Below are 22,358 nucleotides of genomic sequence, written 5' to 3'. Positions count from 1 at the left end.
CCTTAACTTTTCCAAAATAGAAACTAAATTATGAAAAATAAGAGATGTAAATGTTCCAATTTTGAAAAACAAAATATTTATTTTTAAAATAAGATAAATTCTAAAAATTTGTCCATACTTTAAAAAATTTTGTCCATACTTTACAAATTTTTCATAGAGTACCATTTTATATTCATAAATGATCATTTTGTTTCTAACTCCAATCGGATTCATCATCCTGCGTCACAAAGTCTTTGTTGTGCTCACCCACAATCCTCGCACGAGAAATAAGGGGGTATGAAAGTTGTTATTACTTTTGTGAATTTTGTTGCCTCCCGTAGAATCAGTTGTTTATAATTCTTATGTAAGGAAGAAAGAAATACAAGAGTCATCGTTGCCTCCACATATTATATGGAAATTGCTCCTATGTGTCTTTTTATAATTCGTGCACAAGAAAGGAGGTGACACTACAGTAGTCCCTATATCGAAGTATCTTATTAGCCCAGGTTAAACTCGGAATCTCGTCTACATCTCATCCTTCTTGAAAGTTACAAATGCATGAAAGTTATGAATGATGAATCTATGAGAAGGAAGTAATCGTGCAAAGAGAAGCTATCGATGGATTCGATAAAGACAAAAATAAAATAAAATTTTTCACGAAACGAGAGGGTCTTTTACGTTAAATTTCAAAAGTTCAATTTTTTTTTTTATAATTCATCTTTAAAAATTATTATTTTTATCATAATATCATAAAAATTTATATCTTCTAGATATTTTTCAAATGAAAAATCACGATGAAAAAGTTAATGTTCACATAATTGAACCAAGTATCAAGACACTCAATATTATGATCAAATATCATCTTAAAATATGAGAACTTGGAAAATTTTCAAGTCTCTTCATCCATAATTCCAACAGAATTGACTTTCCCAAAAGCCATGCGATGAACTCAACCTTTTATACGTATAGGCCGTAGCTCAAGTGGGTCAAAATTTACTGTGGTTAATCTTTTCCCATTTTAAATTGTAACGGAAAACAATACTCACTTCCCCACAGGAGAAGTGGAACACTCCAAGAAAATGGACCGTTGCAATGGAACCTTGGAACTGTACACGATCAGACGGTCCAAATCAAACCCATCGCTTCATCGTCCACTCTTCCGCCGCTCCCCCATCAGAAGACCTCAATTAAATAAAAAAATATCCACAAAATTACATTTGCACCCCTCAATTTCAAATCAAATCGGGTCTCCCCCCTCCCCCTCTCCTCGCCCACCACCTCTCAAGGGAATCAGATCTCTCCGCCTTCCTCTCTTCTCTCTCCCTCTCTCCCCCCTTCTTTGATCTCGATGAAGGCGCTCGCAAATTCGAAGGGTGGAAGGGTTTCGCCCTCCGAGACCCTGACCCCTTCTTCGCAGAAGCAGCGCCCTCCTCGGGCCCCAAAGGAGAACGTCGACCCCAACACCACCCCGCCGGAATCCTCTCCTTTCAAGTCTCCCGGAAAGCCGCTCTCCGCCAGGAACCGGAGCCCGCTTCCCCCCAAGCCGCCTCTCCCCTCGTTCCACGGCGGCAACCCTCTCAAGCGGAAGCTGAGCCTGGAAACCCTCGCCGAGAATGGGGGTCCGCCCTCGATGTCGTCAGATTCGGGCGTTCAGGTGAGACCTCATGAAACCCTACTTTCATCTGTTCAGTTGGGTCTTCGAATTACATGTTTCTTGTGGTTGGATCAGGTACTTGTGCGAGTGCGACCACCAAGCAAGGGAGAGGAAGAAGGGGATCCGATTGTAGAAAAGATCTCTTCAAACTCCATTTCGATCCTTGACCATACCTTCACCTTTGACTCAGTAGCTGATACCAGTTCCACTCAGGCGAGTCTCAAATTGTATATATGCACTTTGAATTAGAGATCTCTCTTCAACTCCTTTACCTTCCGAGCGCCCCCTAACGCTTAACATTTAAAGTCCTCATCTTCTGAACTCTTGAGTGTCTTAACAGGATGATATATTTCGACTCGTCGGGCTTCCATTGGTGGAGAACTGCTTGGCCGGGTTCAACAGTTCCATATTTGCGTATGGGCAGGTAGGTGCAGCTCTGTGATTTCAAACATGACCAAGTCTCTTTGTTCAGCTCAATTAGCTATCAAGAATGCTGATAAGTTGTTTTGAACTGAATTTGTCGGGAAAGACTGGTAGTGGAAAGACGTATACGATGTGGGGACCTCCGAGCGCTTTGTCCGAAGATTCTTCGAGTAGTGAGTGGGGTTTGACTCCACGTGTTTTTGAGCGGCTTTTTTCTCGCATAAATGAAGTAGGTAGTCTATGCAGTCCTGCTCAACATGGTATTTTAGATCCACTCATGCTTACAGGATTATATATGTCTTAGGAGCAAGCTAAGCATTCCGACAAGCAGCTGAATTACCAGTGTCATTGTTCCTTTCTGGAGGCAAGTGTGCTGATGCTACCTTCAAATCATGTACTTCTTGGTTGGTTGGTTTTTAAGTTTTTAATCTGTCTGAATGTTGAGATTACAGATCTACAATGAGCAAATTACTGATCTTTTGGACCCAACACAAAAGAATCTTCAGGTGGAGAACTAACTTTAGGTTTGCTCCTTTTGCTAATCTGACTGTGGTTTTCTCATTTAATTCTGAATTTTTTCATGTCTTTCAGATTAGGGAAGATGTTAAAGCTGGCATTTATGTTGACTGTTTGACAGAGGAGTATGTGTATACAATGAAGGATGTAATCCGTCTGCTGACAAAGGTCCATTGATTCTCTTCTTTTCCAAGTCATATTTTGTAGTTTGTTGATCAATTAATATTTCTCAAAGAACTTTTTAGGAGTTATGTTCAGGATTATTGGCTCAACAGAAAAAATGTTCAAATTGTAAATAAGAGTAATCTTCTATCCATTCGTTATAGAATACTTCGAAAACACCAACATAACTTTTTCTTTGTTTTATTTTGTAGATATCGTTTTATATGAAAAGTTGCAATTTTCATGTGCATGCTTGTGGTGTCTTGATGAGAGCAAGCGTGACTGTGTGTGCATGTGCATGAATGTGTCTGTATGTGCATGCTCATTTGTGTGCATGTGTTGTCACATACAGCACTAATGAAAATTTTTCTCATTTGATTTTTTTAACTATTGATAGTTGAATTATCCGTTTTATGATGTTTATAAGTCCCTTCTCGAAGAATAATGCTTTTGTTAAAGCTACTTCTAGCATGCAGTTTTGTCTTTTCATGCAAAGTTCTATTATGTAGAATTATAATTAGTTGAGCTAGTGTCATGGAAAATCCATTTGCCATTGAGATTTGACATTCTGGTTTCTATCTTATTATCTTCTATGGTTTTGTATATTTATTACTTTTGTTTGATTGTTTGACACTGCTTCTTCTTTAACCATTTTGCAAGTTCCTGGATGCTTAGCATAGACTCGTGGCATGGCTATTCTTATTTTCTCTTTATGGATATGATATCTGCAAATGATATGCATATTTACAACTCCTCAATTGCTTTTCAGGGATTAGCAAACAGGCGAACAGGTGCAACCAGCGTAAATATGGAGAGTTCCCGTTCTCACTGCGTATTTACTTGCATTGTTGATTCCCAGTCAAAGGTAGTAAATTGTGTTAACAATCAAAGTTCACTTGGAGATGAAGATTTCATTATGATGTTAACAGATTAAGAAATCATATAAATATATGTAGGTCAAATGGTAGCTTCCTTGTTCAACAGTGAAACTTTTGTCAATTATTTGCAAGGTTGTGGAATCATGCTTTGCTTAGTCTTAAAATGCTACATATTTGTGTTGTCTTAGTTCACCTTGTAAAGATATTTAAATATTTAATCATATCCTGCCTAGAGAAACATAGTTAAATTCAATCTAAATGAAGTAATCCATATTACTTAATGTTCTTTTTGGCCATCTTATAAAGCGTGGTTGGTTGACTCATATTTGCTGATTAGTGGGGAATATTTTACGGTGAAAAGGACACTGCATTTTAAGTTCTTATATCGTAGACAACACATTTATATATGTCGAGCCTTTTATGTTGCACTGTTGATTTACAAAGTGCTTTCCTTATAATTTCGTAGAGCATAGGTGATGGTTTAATCAGCTTAAGGACTAGCAGGATCAACCTTGTTGATCTGGCAGGATCTGAAAGACAAAAGCAAACAGGTGCAGCAGGGGAACGCTTGAAGGAAGCAGGGAATATTAATCGCTCCCTGTCACAGCTTGGGTATGATTGCAGTTTGTATTTTCTCATTGTAATTGCTTATACTGCATCGTTCATAATCACAATTAATCATTATAATGTAACCTGATAAATGTTAGATACTAGTAATCTTCTTTTTCTTTTTGAAGTACCTATTATTCTATTAGGAACCTGTAACTTGTGAGAATCTTTCGGTTACCATGCCTGACTTCTTGGATCTTTTCTCTTGTAATATTCTCAAGGATTTATTGTAAGAAGCACATCTGATTGTGTTGCCTGATAGACAGCTATAAATTCTATCATTATTTAACTCATATGAATTATAGGACTACTATAAAGTCCTAGATGCTAAAAGATAAATTATTATTTTACCTATAAATTCTTAAATCTTACAAAATTACAAAATTAAATTGTAAAATTAAAAAGTTGTCCATGAGATATTTTACTCACAAGAGCTTTAGGGCTTTCCTTCTTGTTCTTCTATTTTGACAAACAGGAAGCAAGAAGCCACAACGATCAGCTAGCAGTGTTTCATGATGGCATTGTCTAGTTTCTTTCCCTCCCCTTCCATCTCCTCTCGTCCTAATATCCATCCCTCTCTTTCTTTTTCTCTCTGCTTACTCTTATTATTTCATGGAACGAGTCATCTTCATAATCTCTCATATGAATTTAGTCATCAGAGGCCAAAATCTAATTAGCATCTGTTGGAATTGGTTGATCCATGCTTATTCCAAAAATGCTAGTGGAGCCAGGAAGGGCTATATCATGTAGAATTGTAGATTCAGCTTAGGTGTCTGGTTCTGATTTGCATCAATTGGATCGGAGCAATTCTGAAAATATGTAAACATTATTCAACTGTTCTACACATGTTGTCATATGCAACTCTAAGATGGGAAGATAGCAAGTGCACTAAGATTTCTACTGTTGCAGCTGAGTTACTATGAAATGTTTCTGTCAATTCTCAAGATAAGATATAACCATGAGATAGTAATCATAGTATTTCCATGGATTCTGTTTTAAGATAATGTTGCCACTACCAGGATAAGAAAACAAAATGTCGTTGGACTGGTTTGCTAATCTGATAAAAGTCAATCGAAGTTTCATGAAGTTAGGTAGTGCAGCCTATGTCCATCCAATGTTTACTCAGTTACTATTTAATGTTTTGTTTTCCCTGGCTCAAGTGCACGTTGGAAGTCAATTTTACTGCACTGGCTGTAGACAATTCTCCAATGCTTTTTGGTACAAAAAGCCCTGAAAAGGCACCCAAATGATCTTAACTATCAACCTGAAATCATCCATGAATGTCACAATTTCCCCTTTGATTATTGCACTGGCATTTTGAGCGAAGCTTTGTTATTATACAGAAAAAGGTTGTCACAGTTTGTATCAAATTTAGTTTCAGACTAGTGACCTTAATTGGATTATCCGCATAACTATGAACAAGTAACTTAATCTATTAGGAAACTTTATTGGCCTCACTTTTGCATGCAATAGCTTTTATTGTATCTGCATAGTATTTTCCATGGACTTTTTCCATGTCATGAATCGATGGTTTCAACAAGCTGCAGACGAAAAATTACATGCATGTATATTAGGGTACTCTTTCTAATCTGATTTTGCTAACACTTTTGCATTTGTTGTCACAGAAACTTAATTAATATTCTCGCAGAAGTTTCACAGTCTGGGAAACAGAGACACATTCCATATCGTGATTCCAGGCTTACATTTTTATTGCAAGAATCTCTTGGTGGTAACGCCAAGTTAGCAATGATTTGTGCTGTTTCACCATCACAGAGGTATAAAAAGAGGTTTTTAATCTTTACCTCATCCCCCTTGCTTTCTTCTGTGTTGATTGAGAAATATGATATATGCAGCTGCAAAAGTGAAACTTTCAGCACCTTAAGGTTTGCACAACGAGCAAAAGCAATAAAGAACAAAGCAGTTGTCAATGAGATAACACAGGATGATGTTAATGTCCTGCGTGAGCAGATACGCCAACTAAAGGTGGTACTTCTATGATACTCATTTTATCCTTTTGGCATCATCAAGTTTTAGATTTCAAATTGCTCACATATCTTCTTGTCAATAGGATGAACTTCTACGCATGAGGTCTAATGGATCTGCAGGAAACAACGGAAGTTTTTCATCAGCATGGAGTGCTCGGCGTAGCTTGAATCTTTTGAAAATGAGTCTTAACTGTCCTACAACACTACCTATTCTGAAAGATGACAATGATGTGGAGATGGAAATTGATGAGAGTGATGTTGAGATGCCAAATATTCAAGCAAGCCTACCTTTACCTTGTGAAGGAAAACTATCTGTCGATCTTTCTGCATCAAAAGAGGAGCTAAGGTCCTCTATTAATGATAATGATACAGTTGCCAGGGATGTCAGGTCAATCTGCAAGATGGATCCTGGCTGTGTAAAGGATCAAACTTTTGCAGTTGAAGATTGTGCTCTGAAGAAAATAGGGCCAGGCCAACTCATTGTAAACTCTGATGGTGGTTCTGCCGGAGATCGAGGAGATGATCAACTGAATGATACTTGTGAAGTACATATGGCTGATGAAGGGACTAATATTTTGCCAGATCATAACACACAAAGCGAAAGCAATCCGTCAGTGGAAAAGGAATACATTATCCATGAAGTGCAAACTCGTTATTCTTCTAGCTCCCCAAGTTCCATAGTTTCTCCCGACAGTAGTGGCATTGTGCCCAGCCAGACATCTCTAGTTCTTCAATTGCCTACTTCGAGTAAATCACCTGTGCTTGAAAATTTCAGTAGAAAAAGCCTTAGAACATCATCATCTATGTCAGCATCTCAGAAGATTATAGCAGATGATTTGAAATTAGGCTCTGGAGTACTAAACGTATCCCTTGCACAATCTTCATATCCTCTAAACACTTATGAAACTCAAACAAACAAGACTGAGAATTTAGCAGCCAGTCTGCGACGTGGTCTTCAAATTTTCGATAACCAACAGCTTAACTCATTCGTGAGGAGGTCATCATTCAGATTTTCTGTTGCACTTACTGATGCCAAGCCAGTGGTGCCAATAAACAAGGTCGATATTGGCATACAAACAATCGTTCAAGATCCAGAAGAAATGGAACAGTTGTCTGCATATGTTTGTAGTTGTTGCAAGAAGATAGCTTCAGAAGATGAAAATGAAGATACCAAGAATGGCACTGATCTTCAATTGGTAACTATTGATGGAACAATGTCGACTGACAAACTGAAGATGAAAGTTCCTCGGGTACATTACAAAGCATAAGTTGAATATTCTGTAGATTTCTGTTCATTTCTTCTTAAATGTTCATGGATTTATTAAACTTGTTTAATAGGGTTTAGGGTGATGTCTTTTTTGACTGTAGGCAGTGAAGAAGGTCTTGACTGGCTCTATCAGGCGAGAAATGGCTCTTGAAGAACACTGTACAAAGCAAGCTGCTGAAATCATGCAACTAAATCGTTTGGTAGAGTATCTTTTCCATTTTTTTATATTTTTGGTTTTCTATACTATGCTTTTCTCATTTCTATGGCTGGTGCAGTTACAACAATATAAGCATGAGCGAGAATGCAGTGCCATAATTGCTGAGACACGGGAGGACAAAATTTCTCGTCTTGAGAGTCTTATGGATGGTATTTTGCCGACAGAGGAGTTCATGGAAGAAGAGTTTGCTTCTCTCATGAATGAACACAAGGTCTTCAGCGTCAACTGATGAGTTTCATTTTTTCAGTTTACCTGATAGCCCTATTATCAGGAGTTTTACTTTGTTAAAGTTTTTCCTAATATTTATTTATTTTCTGCAAGTAACAGCTTCTTAAAGAGAAATATGAGAATCACCCAGATATTATGTGGCTTAACATCGAGCTTAAAAGAGTTCAAGAAGAACTGGATGGTTTTAAGAACTTTTTTAATATGGGTGAGAGGGATGTCTTGATGGAAGAGATCCAGGATCTAAGAAGTCAATTACAATATTACTTGGAGTTTTCTTCCAACTCAACTCGAAAACAAAGCCCTTTGCTTCAGCTGACTCATTCATGCGGAACCACTTCAACTCCTCTCTGTACTATATCAGAGTCAACTGAAGCAAGTGGCAATGAAAAAATTGAACCAGATGGGTGTAATTGGACCGAAAGGGAGAGTGAATGGATCATACTTTCAGAGGAACTTAAACTTGAACTCGAAGCAAGTCGATCGCTTGCTGAAAAGAGGAAGGTGGATCTTGATTCGGAGAAGGAGTGCACGGACGAGCTAAAGGAGGCACTGCAGACAGCAATGCAGGGTCATGCTAGGATTTTGGAGCAGTATGCAGACCTCCAAGAGAAACATATTGGTCTACTTGCGAGGCACAGGAAAATTATGGATGGCATCGAGGATGTGAAGAAAGCAGCTGCAAGAGCTGGGGTAAAAGGAGCGGAGTCAAAATTCATTAACTCCCTTGCTGCAGAAATTTCTGCTCTTAGAGCTGACAGAGAAAAGGAGCGGCAATATTGGAGAGATGAGAATAGAGGTCTTCAGGTTCAACTTAGAGATACAGCTGAAGCTGTACAGGCTGCTGGAGAATTGCTCGTGCGGCTGAAGGAAACAGAAGAAGCTGTTGCAACCGCCGAGGTATGTTTTTGTTTGCTGTAACATACATCTGCATGATTCTCCTTACAACTTATTAATGCATAAGTTTACGTTTTCCCCATCACTGAAACATGTATCACTAAATAAGTTTGATGTGTATAATTATTTGCTATTACTTAGAAAATAATTCGATGCCAAAGAAACTTAATTGTTTCATCGAGCAAGCAAGACTGACTAGATAATGCAACGTACCTTTGTTAAACTGAGGTAGCTATATCCTGGTGGAGCATGGAGTTCATCAATTGAGGGTTATCCTTTGTCTGTTCCCGGTGCAATAGGAGTGTTTAACAGAAACCTTATTTATTTATCCTGCAGAAAAGGGCATGTATGGCAGAGCAGGAGACCGAGAAGGCATACCAGGAGATTGATAACTTGAAGAAGAATTATGACAGAGAGATTTCTTTGTTAAACCGGCTTCTTGCAGAGTCACGATTGCCCAGGGAAGCTCTCACGTATACGGTGTTCAACGAAGCTAAAACCGGAGGCGAGAGTCTCACTGATCAGAGATGGAGAGAGGAATTCGAGCCTTTCTGCAACAGAGATGATGCTGACTTTTCCAAGGACACAAATCCCAGTTCATGGTTCTCTGGCTACGATCGATGCAACATCTGAAACATTTCTCGGCTGGTATCTTCTCCATGTTTGTATCACAAGTAGAAAAAAAGATTGTTGTAACCTCAAACAACATAAGTGTAGCAATATGTACCGTGAATTGGTTGTATCCACATGCTAGTTATGTTAGCGATTCATGACATGTAGATGTAGAAAATGCTAATAAGTCTTGAGTATCTCAAACTTATATGTATAATTTGATCCGAACGGGTTCATATTGCCTGATCCTATGGTGCAAAGCTCCCACCACGTCATTTGCATGGTTACGAGGCTGGCATATTCTGTCATGGATGATTAATTAATTGGTTTATATCTTTAATATTTCGGTCTTTTTATTTAAAAAAAATTATATTCATATTTTTATAATTATGAAAATAAAATATTTAAATTTATTTATCCTAATATTATTAATTTTATCAAAGAAACATAAATAAATAAATAATAATAATTTTAATGTTTTCGTCGATGATGACAGATGATGGTTTTGTTACAAGTAGTTACTGTGGATGAGAATAGTGACGATAAGAGATGGGAGTTGTTTTGTATTTACATCAATATCGATGTAATTGTGGTTTACATCAATATCGATGTAATTGTGGAGTGACGTTTCTCTGCATCCACATTAGTATTAATATAAATATAGAGTGGTAAAAGGATTACTGATGCAAATGTTAAACGGATTAACGAAGAGTTGGATGCAAATGTCAAACAGGCGTATGTTGATGTAGATACAAAGTGATATTTATTTTTTACCACTATTCTCCTTGTTTATAAATAAAATATGTTAAACTGCTACTATCCTACAAAATGATCGATCTAAGATATTATACAAGAGATTAGAGGGTTGATGGGGAAAAGGAATCTTGCCATAAGATACAAACTCTTTTCGTTTTAGCTTTCTGACAATTATCAGTTATCTGCTTGATTGTATCCCCGGAAGCAATGTTGTATTTTGTAAGAAATCAATAACTGGAACAGATCTTTTATATCCCGAATGATATGATTTGGATGTCCAATGTAAAAATAATTATCTTTTAAGATTTTATTAAGGTCAAAATTGATCGTCAGCTGGATTATTTAACCAACCTAGTCTAAAGCTAAAAGTGAAATCAACTAAATTTCTCTCAAACACATTGACTTAGCATCTCAAGAATATAAAACATTTAAAAATATTAAAATTGATAAGTATTTTAAGATTTCATGAGTCTATATATTAAAGGGACAAAGAATCATAATTTAAAAAAGAGTCATTCACAAATAAGCAAATCATAAAAGTTAAACAACTCAATTGTAGGAGCCAAGCTCTACAAACTGAGTTATATCCACCCGAACCAAGTGGAGTATGCATAAAAGAGCTAAATGCTTCTTCTATTTTTTTTTCTTTGGCACAACTGGGCCATCCTGGACTTGAACCAGAGACCTCGCCCGTGAAGTAAATCATCGCACCTACGATCCAACCAATTGAGAGAGAATCAATAGATTCTAGTTTGATTTTGTTATAGATATCCCGTATACATATTTAGGTTTTGACGGGAGAAAGTAAAATATAAGCAATACTTTAAGTACATCGTGCTTCTTTTTATGGTACTTAAAAAGAGAGTTTTATATAATTTATTTTAAAAAAATTCTCTTGGATTTTATGGTTTCGGTGCTCGATAGGATTTGCATATAGGATGACAGAAAAGTATAAGATTTTTCAACTTTATATGATAAAATATAGAAGAAAACTATGATAGAGTATAAATAACTCAACGATCTTATAATTTATTTAAAAAAAATTTAGTTTTCTGTATGGATATAGGCGAAAGCTATTAAATCACGTTTGCCAATTTTTTTGATATATTTCTTTGTTGATTTTTGGATATTTCTTTTACTCTCATCCCTCCTAACAAAAAGAGTGATTAGTTCCTGAACCATCTTGATTAAAACATATGATTTATTTAGTATATTATTGCACAATCGATAGCTCTTGAATTTTAATGTAGAGCATTATCATTTAATATAATGATTAGAACCTATTTATTCGGAGGGATCAAATGGTTAACATTTAATACTAAATGATGTTATTGGATCATTTTAACATGATTCGATTGACCTGAAGCTACTTAGTCAAAGCGACATGGATTTAGAACTTGGATGGGATCGGAGAAAGCATTTATCCCATTCTTAATTAATAATTTTTAAACTTAAAGAAAAGATAAATAATTTAAGATTAAAAAATAGGGTTATAACTAATTGATTTCTTAAAGGTAAACTATCTATCTAATACCTGAATAAGATGGGATTCCCCCAAGAAATAAAGAAATCTTGATCGTTTTCGATGTGGACTAACCTCTTTCGATTTTTGCTGTTTCGTCTCAATCCTATCTATCCTTCCAAACTCCCTTTAGCATTTGGTATTTCCTTTATAGATTGATAGATCACCTTTTACCATTATGGATCAACCAATACAGTTGCAATGTGGTCTCGTGACACTAACACAACAACAACATGCTTTAATGAATTATTGTAGGGCCGATGTGACTGACGTGATGTCTCGCCCAACTCCACCGATGATTGACTCGAGTTATTGGGAATGCTATTCGATTGTTCGCATCACTCCCCCACATCTCTTTCCGGCTGTCTCCCTCTAGAGCATCTTTCCTTCCTCACCTTTTCATTTCGATTCCACTCTTACTTGTCGATCGGTTTAATGTTCTTTCTGGTGTAATTGTTTTGTTATTTTCTTACACTATATTCGATTTAATTTAGTTTCCGCATCGACAGACCAAACAACAGTCTCTAGTGGATGATTTAGTTTACATTCGCCATCTTCTCAGTGGGGATAAAAGAGTCCTCTCCACCACCCACTTTGCAACCTGTCACACTCTGTCACCGGTATGCGGCAATAACGCACGCACCGAGCCAAGAATCCATTACCACCCCCTTCTCCTTCCGACAAGCGAGAGACGCGGAGGAGGCCATGAAGAACGAGCTACGCCTTCTTCCCCTATCTCTTCTCCTCTTCGTTGCTGTCAGCAGCTGGGAGCTTACGGTCCGCGGCGTCGAGTTAAGGCGGGCAGAGGCGACGGGCGTCGGATGCAATGGCTCCATAGCGGAATGCCACGCGGAGGCGGAGTTCCTCATGGACTCGGAGACTCACCGGCGTTTCCTGGCGGATGGCGGGCACATCTCTTACGGCGCCCTCACCCCGGACAGGCCGGCATGCAACGCGGGAGGTGGGCAGCCCTACGGCAAATGCTTGCCAGCGCGGTCGGGTAACCAGCCGAACCGCGGCTGCAATGTTTACAATAAGTGCCGCGTGGGTAATTAAAGGTGATCAGATGAACTGTTATCTCCTCCTCCTCCTCCTTCTTCCTGTGTGCTATTACCGTTCGCTGGACAGCTTCTCGTCGTGAAAGCATTCTTGAACTGGATGAGAGTGACCGACGGAAGCTGTTCATTTGGGTAATTTGTGTTCTGATGCCGGAAAACACGCTTGCGGCGACGTTGGTGTTCGTTTCCCTCATCTTCCTTCGGAAAGCATGCGTTGCTTTGTATTGTTGGCTTTGGGAAACGAATTTGGTCGATGATGTTATCCAATTAGTGCTTTTCATTGCTAATCATAAGATCTTGATTTGATCAGATAAGAACGACTCCCTCGGACGAGACAAGCTTCATATGTTCCCTAAATTGTTGAGGAAGATCTCGTTATCTTCTTTATGCAGAGAACGAGCTGTTGACCGGAGAGTTAACACGGCTTAGGTTCATTTCCGAATGCGTAGATCCGTCGAGGAAGCCCACGTGGGTCACGAGGGAACGATCGACCGGAAAGCGGAGGTGGCCGGTGGACTCTCGAGGCATTACTTGCTTGCGACGATTGGCTTGAGGTGCGCCTTAGTCATGTTGGTGCCCTGCACAAGCGATCAGCATCGGAGGATGTCTTGACTCGAATTTTCTGATGATTAAATCAGATGTGGAGAGAGTTTAGTAAAACTCATAAGAGTTTATTTGTTTCTAGTTTCGAGGGCTAACTTTTATACGACTAGTGGCATAAGGCCAATGGCAGGATAAAGTACCCCTTGCATCCTTGAGGGGCTCATTGATGATGGTAATTGATTAGTACACCCCATGATGAGTAATGTTAGGAAAGGACGATCGTGATAGTATGGTTTATCGGAGTTTTGAGCCTATCTAGGATAAATAAGAGATGATCACCTGCGTCATTCTTCTTCGGGGATCGAGACGGGCAGGGGTTAGTGGATTGCTCTCCTGCTGGCGGGCTGTAGAGGGAAGGCGGGAGCTCCTTTGCCCGTCTGTCGGCAGAAGAGTATAAATATGAACACTGTAGAATGGTGAGTTGACAGTGTTGACGTTTTCTCTATCAAATTCATATACGGCGTCGATCATCCTTCTCGGAGTCTGAGTTTAGAGGATAAATCTTCGAACATAAGATAAAATGAAGTCTTCATGCTTACGAGCGGCAGTCTTTGTATACTCGCTACAGGCACCTCACAAATTTTATAGGAGAAGTAGAAAGAAGTAAAAAGCTTTAGGGTGGATGAGTGTCAGAGAATGATGTAGGAAGGATGCAGACGAAGAGTCGTCCTGTTTCGTTTGCTAATGCGACGAAAAGGGTGTCGGCCACTGGTAAGCCTGTGATGCGCGCACCTTCGTCCAAGCCGTCGGCGGAGCTACAGTGGTCTTCCAAAAATTGGATGGCTTATCTTATTGGAAAATAGATGAGAGAAAAGATAGAAAACATAACTAAAGAAACTCATCTAATGATTCTACCACAGTTCATAAACTCATCTGATCTTATTGTAATTATTCTTTTTCTGTGAGTTTCGACCGCAAGATAAAAAGAGAGCTAAAATGAGAATTAAGACACGTCAATCATGATAGTATTTGCTCTTACCGATAGATGAAATCTTCAATCGTTTGAACATTTGAGATGATAATAATATTATGGTATTTGAGAAATATTCTCTAAACTAATCAAATTTATCTAAATAAAAAAATGATCGCAAGAACTGTAGAACGCATGATCTTAATAATCATAGATGGCTACGTCCCACCTGTCGATTTAGAGCTCTAAATAATCAGAGATGGCTACGACCGACCTGTCTCGGATTCATCCATTTAGGAGAGCTCAAACAAGTACAAAAACGAGGGAGAGGAAGATGCGCAGATCATCCTTCTTCCTGCTGTGTGCATCGGTCCTTTTGGCCGACGTGGGACGTCTCCGGCGCTGCTGCACGCTCGACCTGCAACGAGACGCAAGGCCGTGGATGCCGAGTGGAGGAGGAAGAAGAAGACGTGGAGTTTGAGCTGGACTCGGATATCAACAGAAGGCTGCTTGCAGGCGGGAATCGGTACATTGTTAATGGAGCTCTCTCCCCGGATCGCGCAGTCTGTGGAAGCAGCAATGGCAGGAGTTACAACTGCAACGGCAAGTCGGGTCAGACGGGCGGCGGAAGGGAGTGCGGTCGGGACTACTTCCGTTGCTGAAAGATGATGGATTTCGAGAGCAACGCACTCCAACTTGCTATGTTTGCTGCCTCGATTCTATTTTGCCGTGTTATTCGACTTGTTGCTCTCCTCTCCGTTCTCGGAGCTCTCTCTATATAGCTTAAGTTGTGCTGTACGATTTCATCTGCTCGTAATAGATTCATGACATGTTATTCAGAATATGATTCGAGATCCTAAATTTTATTTTATTTTATTTTTTTTTATCTAAGCATAAAATCTTAAATTAACTTGAATATTAGATGAATCATGTCGTACAAGCCCTCGCCACTAGTTTTATACATGATTCTCATGATACAAAAGACTCATCTTCGAACGAATTGTAATAAAAGAGAATCTATCTCCCGAAAGATATGGCTCTTTGTAAAAAAAAAATGGATCCGCAATTAATTTTGACACCAGCATAAAAATAAGAAAAGAAAAAAAATATAGAAAAATTATATTAAAAAAATATAAAATTTTATCAGCAAATTAACAAGCATATGATTAAAAATTTTCATGTAATAATAAAAAATAATTATTATTCTTAAATATTTGTTTGATTATTCATATGTATATGTGTATATATATATATATATATATGTGTGTGTTTAAAATTATGAAATAATATTTATTTTTTTTTAAAAAATATATATATTTTATCATGATTATAGTTATCATATTATAGGAGAAAAAAAGATTAACTATCCAGTTATCAACATCTTCCCTCCATAACATTGTCCTGTTGGAAGTCATTTATTTGCCTATCCACTGCAACATTTATTTGCTTGTTTTACTTAGTTTTTCCTAGCTTTATTTCCACGCAGAACACAGAACTACAAAGAAGTAATGATTTGAAATAATCATATGGATGTAACTTTCAATTGTAATTAATTATATGTGTTCAAATGTAGTGGGTTCAATAACTTATGTTGAATAGCAATAGAAGCCTAAATGGAACACTTGGAATATCTTTTATTTACCATCATTAATCATTTTGAATAGCAATTTCATCCAATTTTTAAAAGGTCAAACTTGCATAGATATCTGTTATGTGAAGAATAAGATTCATGAGATAAGGGAAGGAAGACATCATGTTTAGTCAATTTGACTTTTCTTATGAGTAACTTTTTTATACTAATAAAAATATTACACGATTGTTTATCGATACAAAAGAATACCATCAACATATATGATAATTGTTATATCCTATATTTCTTGTATCTTCCCTCGTCCAAAAACTAATTATAGGTTATCTCCTCTCACGAATCAAAGCTTTTTGTGAGTAGAAAATATTGAGACGCCAAACATAATTCGTGTTATAGAGTTAATCTAAGAACATGACTTCAATTCAACAACTGTCATGATTCATCAATAATAATAATATTCATTCCATTTTAAAGATGCTTAATTCTTGAAAAATATCATATTTGATATTGTATTTTGGTGATCGTAAATTTTTATTCTTGTTAAGAAATATATCGACGAAGATTAAGATAAAAAAAAGGGAGTTAAAATATAAAAAGACAAAGATGTGGTAATGTTTATGGAATAAATTATATATATTAAATTATATTAGTAGAAAAATATATTAAATATTTAAATGAATTTATGGATGGGAGGTAGGAAGAATTGTCTTGTGTGACAACGAGAAGATAATGGTACAATGGTTGGCGTGGATGAGGTGGCTGGTTTCCATGACTAAGCTCGTGATAGTGTCGCAGTGTCTTCTAAAAATTAAAGAAACATGTTTTTGTTGGACCACATTATGACATTTTATTTTATTGGAAAATAGAGGAGGAAAGAGAAAAAGAAAAAGTAATCGATAATGATAAGAAAAAAGATAATAAATAAAAATATATCAATTTTCTCGGACTCAAAAGAAACTCATCTAATCTATTCTACCACTCATATATGGCAAGCAAACTCAGTTCATTAATATTTGTTCTCTAAAGAAGATTTATTTTATATTTAATTTTAATAAATAAAATTTATTGTTTATTGATAGATGAAATTTAGTTTGATTTCTCCACTCATTTCCTTCCGTGAAGGATTTAGAAAATCGAAATAAAAATTATTTGAGATGAAAAAAAAAAATCCTCTGAATTAATTAAATTTATTTAAACGAAAAAATGGTCCGACCCATCACGTGCATATTTGTATCTCACGAATCTGAGCCGTAAAGGACACGTCGCATGTGATCCTTGCCGGATGGCTACGTCCCACCGATCCGAGCTGTAGAATACACGTCCTGTGCGACCCTCGACGGCTACATCCCAACCGTCTCGGCCTCAGCTATTTAGAGCTCAAGAGCAGCAGATGGCCAGAAACCAAGGGAGAGGAAGATGCGCCGGTCATACTTGTTCCTGCTGTGTGCGTCGGTCCTGTTGGCCGACGTCCTGCCGTGGGACGTCTCCGGCGCTGCTGCACGCTCGACCTGCAACGAGACGCAAGGCCGTGGATGCCGAGTGGAGGAGGAAGAAGAAGACTTGGCGTTTGAGTTGGACTCGGAGATCAACAGAAGGCTGCTTGCAGGCGGGAGTCCGCACATTATTTATCGAGCTCTCGACCAGAATCACCCAGGCTGTGGAAGCAGCAATGGCGGGAGTTACAACTGCAACGGCAAGTCGGGTCAGACGCGTGGCGGAAGGCAGTGCGGTCTCCACCTCTACCGCTGCGGATGATGAAATTGCTGCTGCCGCTCCTCGTGTTTGCTACAGCTGGTCTCTTTGTAGTTGTCGAAGCTTCAGGTGTCGTAGTTCTGTAAGCGTTTATTCTGAAACGTTTGTTCTATGCGCTGACAATAAATCTCCATGATCTGATGATGTCCATGGAATTTGCTAATATTCTTTTTGAGATCAGGAGACCAACGATACAAGGAAGGAAAAAAAACCTATAAATTTATTTAATTTATACTTTAATAGAAATTCAAGAACACCCAAAGAATTTCGTAAAATTCTTCCTCCGTGGCTAGAGTATTTTATAGAACAAATTATCCATAATTTTCGTAGCTTCTTTCCTTCGCATATAAGTCTCCAAAAGACATTTACTCTTAAGATATAAAGATATCATGAACTCTAACACTATCAATCATCTAATTCATACTTCAATAATCATCGGTGAAAGTTGAGCGTTTGATGAGGACAAAGAGAGTATCATAAAAAAATCTTCTTGAAGAATAATACAAAAGAGCACATTTATTATCAAAACAAGTGATTTGGTTTGATAGTTTCTCGTTAAAAAATTTTATATATATATATATATATATATATATATATAGTAATCTAAAATGAAAAGATAGATGTCGAGAAGGCCAATGAAGTCCAATCTAAAGCCCGCCCACCCAAATCCGTCGAACCCAACCCAAATGAAAGCTCGGACGAAATCGGATTAATATATTGGCTGGAGGAGCAGTTTTTCTACCTCGCACCAACAAAGTCCATGTTCACCCTCCCGAGTCTTCACCAACCATCTCTACCATCCTAGAAGTGGTCTGGAGGAAGAACGGAAACGGAAGTCGGTGTGCATGGTGGCAGCGTCGCCATTTTGCTAATACGTCGATACATCAGTCCGAAGTTTTTTGTCGATACGTCGATCGTTTTTCCGGCTCGACGTTCAATCTTCTGACATTTTTTCACTCCGGTCCAATATGATTTTTCTTGCTTTAATTGTCTCTCCATGATCGAAGCTTCTCTCAAAACTCATATTAGGTCACATCAATTCGTTTCATCATCAAAATCCGAGATTCAACATATTTTATCATGATTACAATTATCATATTATTGGGGATTTAACTATTCATACGGGTTGGTCGACAAACGAGGGAAGTCGACATCCTCCCTCCGTTACATGTCCTATCGGAAGTCATTTATTTTCCTATCCACCGCAACATAGCTTGTTTTACTTGGTTTTTCCTGGAATACCAGGAGATTGATAACTTGAAGAAGAACTATGACAGAGAGATTTCTTTGCTAAATCAGCTTCTTGCAGAGTCACGATTGCCCAGGGAAGCTCTCACGTATACGGTGTCTAACGACGCTAAAACCGGAGGCGAGAGTCTCACTGATCAGAGATGGAGAGAGGAATTCGAGCCTTTCTGCAACAGAGATGATGCTGACTTTTCCAAGGACACAAATCCCAGTTCATGGTTCGCTGGCTACGATCGATGCAACATCTGAAACGTTTCTCGACTGGTATCTTCTCCATGTTCGTATCACAAGTAGAAAAAAAGATTGTTGTAACCTCAAACAACATAAGTGTAGCAATACGTACCGTGAATTGGTTGTGTCCACATGCTAGTTATGTTAGCGATTCATGCAATGTAGATGTAGAAAATGCAACATAAGTCTTATATGTGTAATTTGATCCGTACGGGTTCATATTGCCTGAGCCTACAGTGCAAAGCTCCCACCACGTCATTTGCATGGTTACGTGGTGTATGAGGCTGGCATAGATCGATTAATTAATTGGTTTCTTCCTTGAAGTTGAATCATAGGCTAATTGGATATTATTCTTTATATCCTATATAGTTAGTTATCTTAGTATTTCAGTTTTTTCACTTAAAAAAATTATATTAATATTCTTATAATTATGAAAATAAAATAGTTAGATTTATTTACCATAATATAAAAGATAAACTAGTAATCTTAATGTTTCGGTTGATGGTGATGGATAGTGTTGGTGGTGGCGGATGATGGCTTCGTTAAGGGCGTAAGTAACTATTGGGGATGAGGAAAGTGACGGTGAGAAATGAGGATTATTCTGCATCTATGTCAATGTCAACGTACGACGTTTCAATGTCAACGTACGACGTTTCTCTGTATATACGTTAGTGCTGATGTAAATGCCGAGTGGTAAAAGGGTTGATGATACAAGTGTCGAGTGGTCATTTTATCGCTCGACAACTGCGTTACACCGATGCAAATATAAAGTAACCTTCATATTTCGTCATTTAGTCATTTCTCTCCTTACTTATAAATAAAATATATTAAACTGTTACAATCCTACAAAATGACCGATCTAAAAGATTAGAGAGTTGATAAGAGAAAGGAATCTTCCCATGAGATTAAAACTCTTTTCGTTCTAGCTTTCTTAGCAGCTCAATTATCAGTTATCTGCTTGATTGTTTCCCCGGAAGCAATGTTTTATTTTGTAAGAAATCAATAGCTGGAGCAGATCTTTTATGTCTAGAATGATATGATTTGGATGACCGATGCCAAATTACCCACTAGTAAGTCAACCCTCATGAGAAAGGATAAATAATTTGATATAAAAATAATTATCTTCTAAGATTTTATTAAGGTCAAAATTGATCGTCAGCGGGATTCTACGTATTTAACCAATCTTAGTCTCAAGCTAAAAGTGAAATCAATTGAATTTCTATCAAACACATTGACTTGAGCATCTCAAGAATAAAAAATATTTAAAAATATTAAAATTGATATGTATTTTAAGATTTCGTGAGTCCATATATTAAAGGGACAAAGAATCATAGTCCTCCAAAAAGAAGTAAACTATAAAAGTTAGAGTTTTATTTTGACGAGGGAGAGCAAAATGTGAGCAATACTTTAGTATTCTTGTGCTTCTTTTTATGGTACTTGGAAAGAGAAAGTACTTCTAACTCTATATGATAGAGTATAGAAGAAAATTATGATTGAACTCAACGATCTTATAATTTATCTTTTAGTTTTCTCCATATAAGTGAAAGTTATTAAATCATGTTAAATCTTGTGTTGATTTTTTAATATATTTTTTGATTAATTTTTGGATATATTTTTTAGTTTTCATCCCTCCCAATAAAAAAAAATGATTAGTTCCAATTAAAACATATGATTTAATGTATGTCATTTAATATAATGACTAGAACCTAACTAAAGACTTTTATTGATAATAATTACCCTATTTATCAAGGTCTGTCGTACCGTACCATACCGGCGTTTCGACCCGAGCTCGGTACCGGTACAATACGGTATATCGCTCGGTACACTTGGGTGTACCGAACAGTACACTCAGGCGTACCGAGCACTATAGCACGGTTACAGTGCTCGATACAGGGCGGACCGATACCGCTGACCTGTCGGATCGGTACGTACCGCCCGTACCGGGCGGTACGGTCCGGTACGACAGACCTTGCTATTTATATTGGTTTAAGATGAATATTTTTTCTAATAAGATTTATTCTAAGGGATCAAATTGTTAACATTTAATACTAATGTAAATGATGTTATTGGATCGTTTTTATCATGATTCGATTGACCTGAAGGTACTAGTCAAAGTGACGTAGATTTAGAACTTGGATTGGATTGGAGAATGTATTTATCCCATCCCAAATTATTAATATTTAATACTAATGTAAATGGTGTTATTGGATCATTTTGTTGTGATTCAATTGACCCAAAGCTACCGGTCAAAGCGACTAAATGATGTTATTGGATCGGTTTGTCGTGATTCAATTGACCTAAAGCTACTAGTCAAAGCGACTAAATGATGTTATTGGATCATTTTGTCCTGATTCAGTTGACCTAAAGCTACTAGTCAAAGCGAATAAATGATGTTATTGGATCGTTTTATCGTGATTCAGTTGACCTAAAGCGACGTGGATTTAGAACGGATTGGAGGAATTATTTATCCCATCCTTAATTTATACCCGAGTAAGATGGGGGGGATTCCCCCGAGAAACAAAGAAATCTTGATCGCTCTAATGTCTCGTTTTCGATGTGGACTAACCTCTTTCGATTTTTGCTGTTTCGTCTCGATCCTATCCTTCCAAACTCCCTTTAGCATTTGGTATTTCCTTTATAGATAGATAGATCACCTTTTACCAGTATGGATCAACCAATACAGTTGGAATGTGGCCTCGTGACACTAACACAAGATCATGCTTTAGTGAATTATTGTAGGGCCGATGTGACTGACGTGACTCCCCCAAATCACCCGCGTGACATGAACTCCACTGACGATTGACTTGCTTTGAGTCCTATTCGATTGTTCGCATCACTCCCCCTCTATTGCATCTTTCCTTCCTCACCTTTTCATTTCGATTCCACTCTTGCTCGTCGATCGGTTTAGTGTTCTTTCTGCTGTTTCACTATTTTATGATGACTAAATTAGTATCTTGAGTGATTAAAGATCTAAAATAATCACTTATTTGATTTTTTTTATACAAATAAAGAATCAGAGTCCTCTTTGAGATATCGATATCATAATTATTCTCACGAGGATGAGATTGTCGTTATATGTTTAATATGATTTTAGATTTCTATCACTATAACTTTTTCCTTATATTTCAAGCATAATTTTTTTGTTATTTTCTTACACTATATTCGATTTAATTTAGTTTCCGCATCGACGGACCAAACAGTCTCTCGTGGATGATTTAGTTTACATTCGTCATCTTCTCAGTGCGGGTGGCGAGAAGAATAAAAGA

General features: G+C 37.5%; 3 protein-coding genes and 1 long non-coding RNA gene across 4 annotated transcripts; 3 read left to right on the top strand and 1 right to left on the bottom strand.

Annotated features, from left to right (window-relative positions):
* The first annotated feature begins 1,219 nt into the window (after positions 1-1,219).
* LOC135592326 (kinesin-like protein KIN-12A) lies at positions 1,220-9,670 on the top strand. The gene is made up of 16 exons (XM_065081718.1): positions 1,220-1,633; positions 1,709-1,846; positions 1,974-2,057; positions 2,163-2,285; positions 2,361-2,420; positions 2,509-2,562; positions 2,648-2,740; positions 3,504-3,599; positions 4,079-4,224; positions 5,847-5,996; positions 6,075-6,204; positions 6,290-7,456; positions 7,575-7,673; positions 7,749-7,901; positions 8,018-8,815; positions 9,149-9,670. The coding sequence occupies exons 1-16, from the start codon at positions 1,328-1,330 to the stop codon at positions 9,443-9,445; spliced, it is 3,894 nt and encodes a 1,297-aa protein (XP_064937790.1). The 5' UTR covers positions 1,220-1,327; the 3' UTR covers positions 9,446-9,670.
* On the bottom strand, positions 6,070-6,627 carry LOC135592327 (uncharacterized). The gene is made up of 2 exons (XR_010478996.1): positions 6,495-6,627; positions 6,070-6,320 (listed from the first exon to the last, which is right to left on the bottom strand). It is a non-coding gene; the product is annotated as an uncharacterized LOC135592327 (long non-coding RNA).
* A 2,737-nt stretch (positions 9,671-12,407) lies between the features above and the next one.
* LOC135594459 (rapid alkalinization factor-like) lies at positions 12,408-12,758 on the top strand. Its single transcript, XM_065084840.1, has one exon. It carries the CDS (start codon positions 12,408-12,410, stop codon positions 12,756-12,758), a length of 351 nt encoding a protein of 116 aa, XP_064940912.1.
* Positions 12,759-17,277: 4,519 nt separating this feature from the next.
* LOC135594458 (protein RALF-like 33) lies at positions 17,278-17,616 on the top strand. The gene has a single exon (XM_065084839.1). The coding sequence runs from the start codon at positions 17,278-17,280 to the stop codon at positions 17,614-17,616; it is 339 nt and encodes a 112-aa protein (XP_064940911.1).
* The last annotated feature ends 4,742 nt before the right edge of the window (positions 17,617-22,358 follow it).

This window comes from Musa acuminata, chromosome BXJ1-9, assembly GCF_036884655.1.
Source record: "Musa acuminata AAA Group cultivar baxijiao chromosome BXJ1-9, Cavendish_Baxijiao_AAA, whole genome shotgun sequence".
Taxonomy (NCBI): Eukaryota; Viridiplantae; Streptophyta; class Magnoliopsida; order Zingiberales; family Musaceae; genus Musa; species Musa acuminata.
The sequence above is the reverse complement of the archived record's forward strand: the minus strand, read 5'-3'. Positions and strand labels throughout refer to the sequence as shown.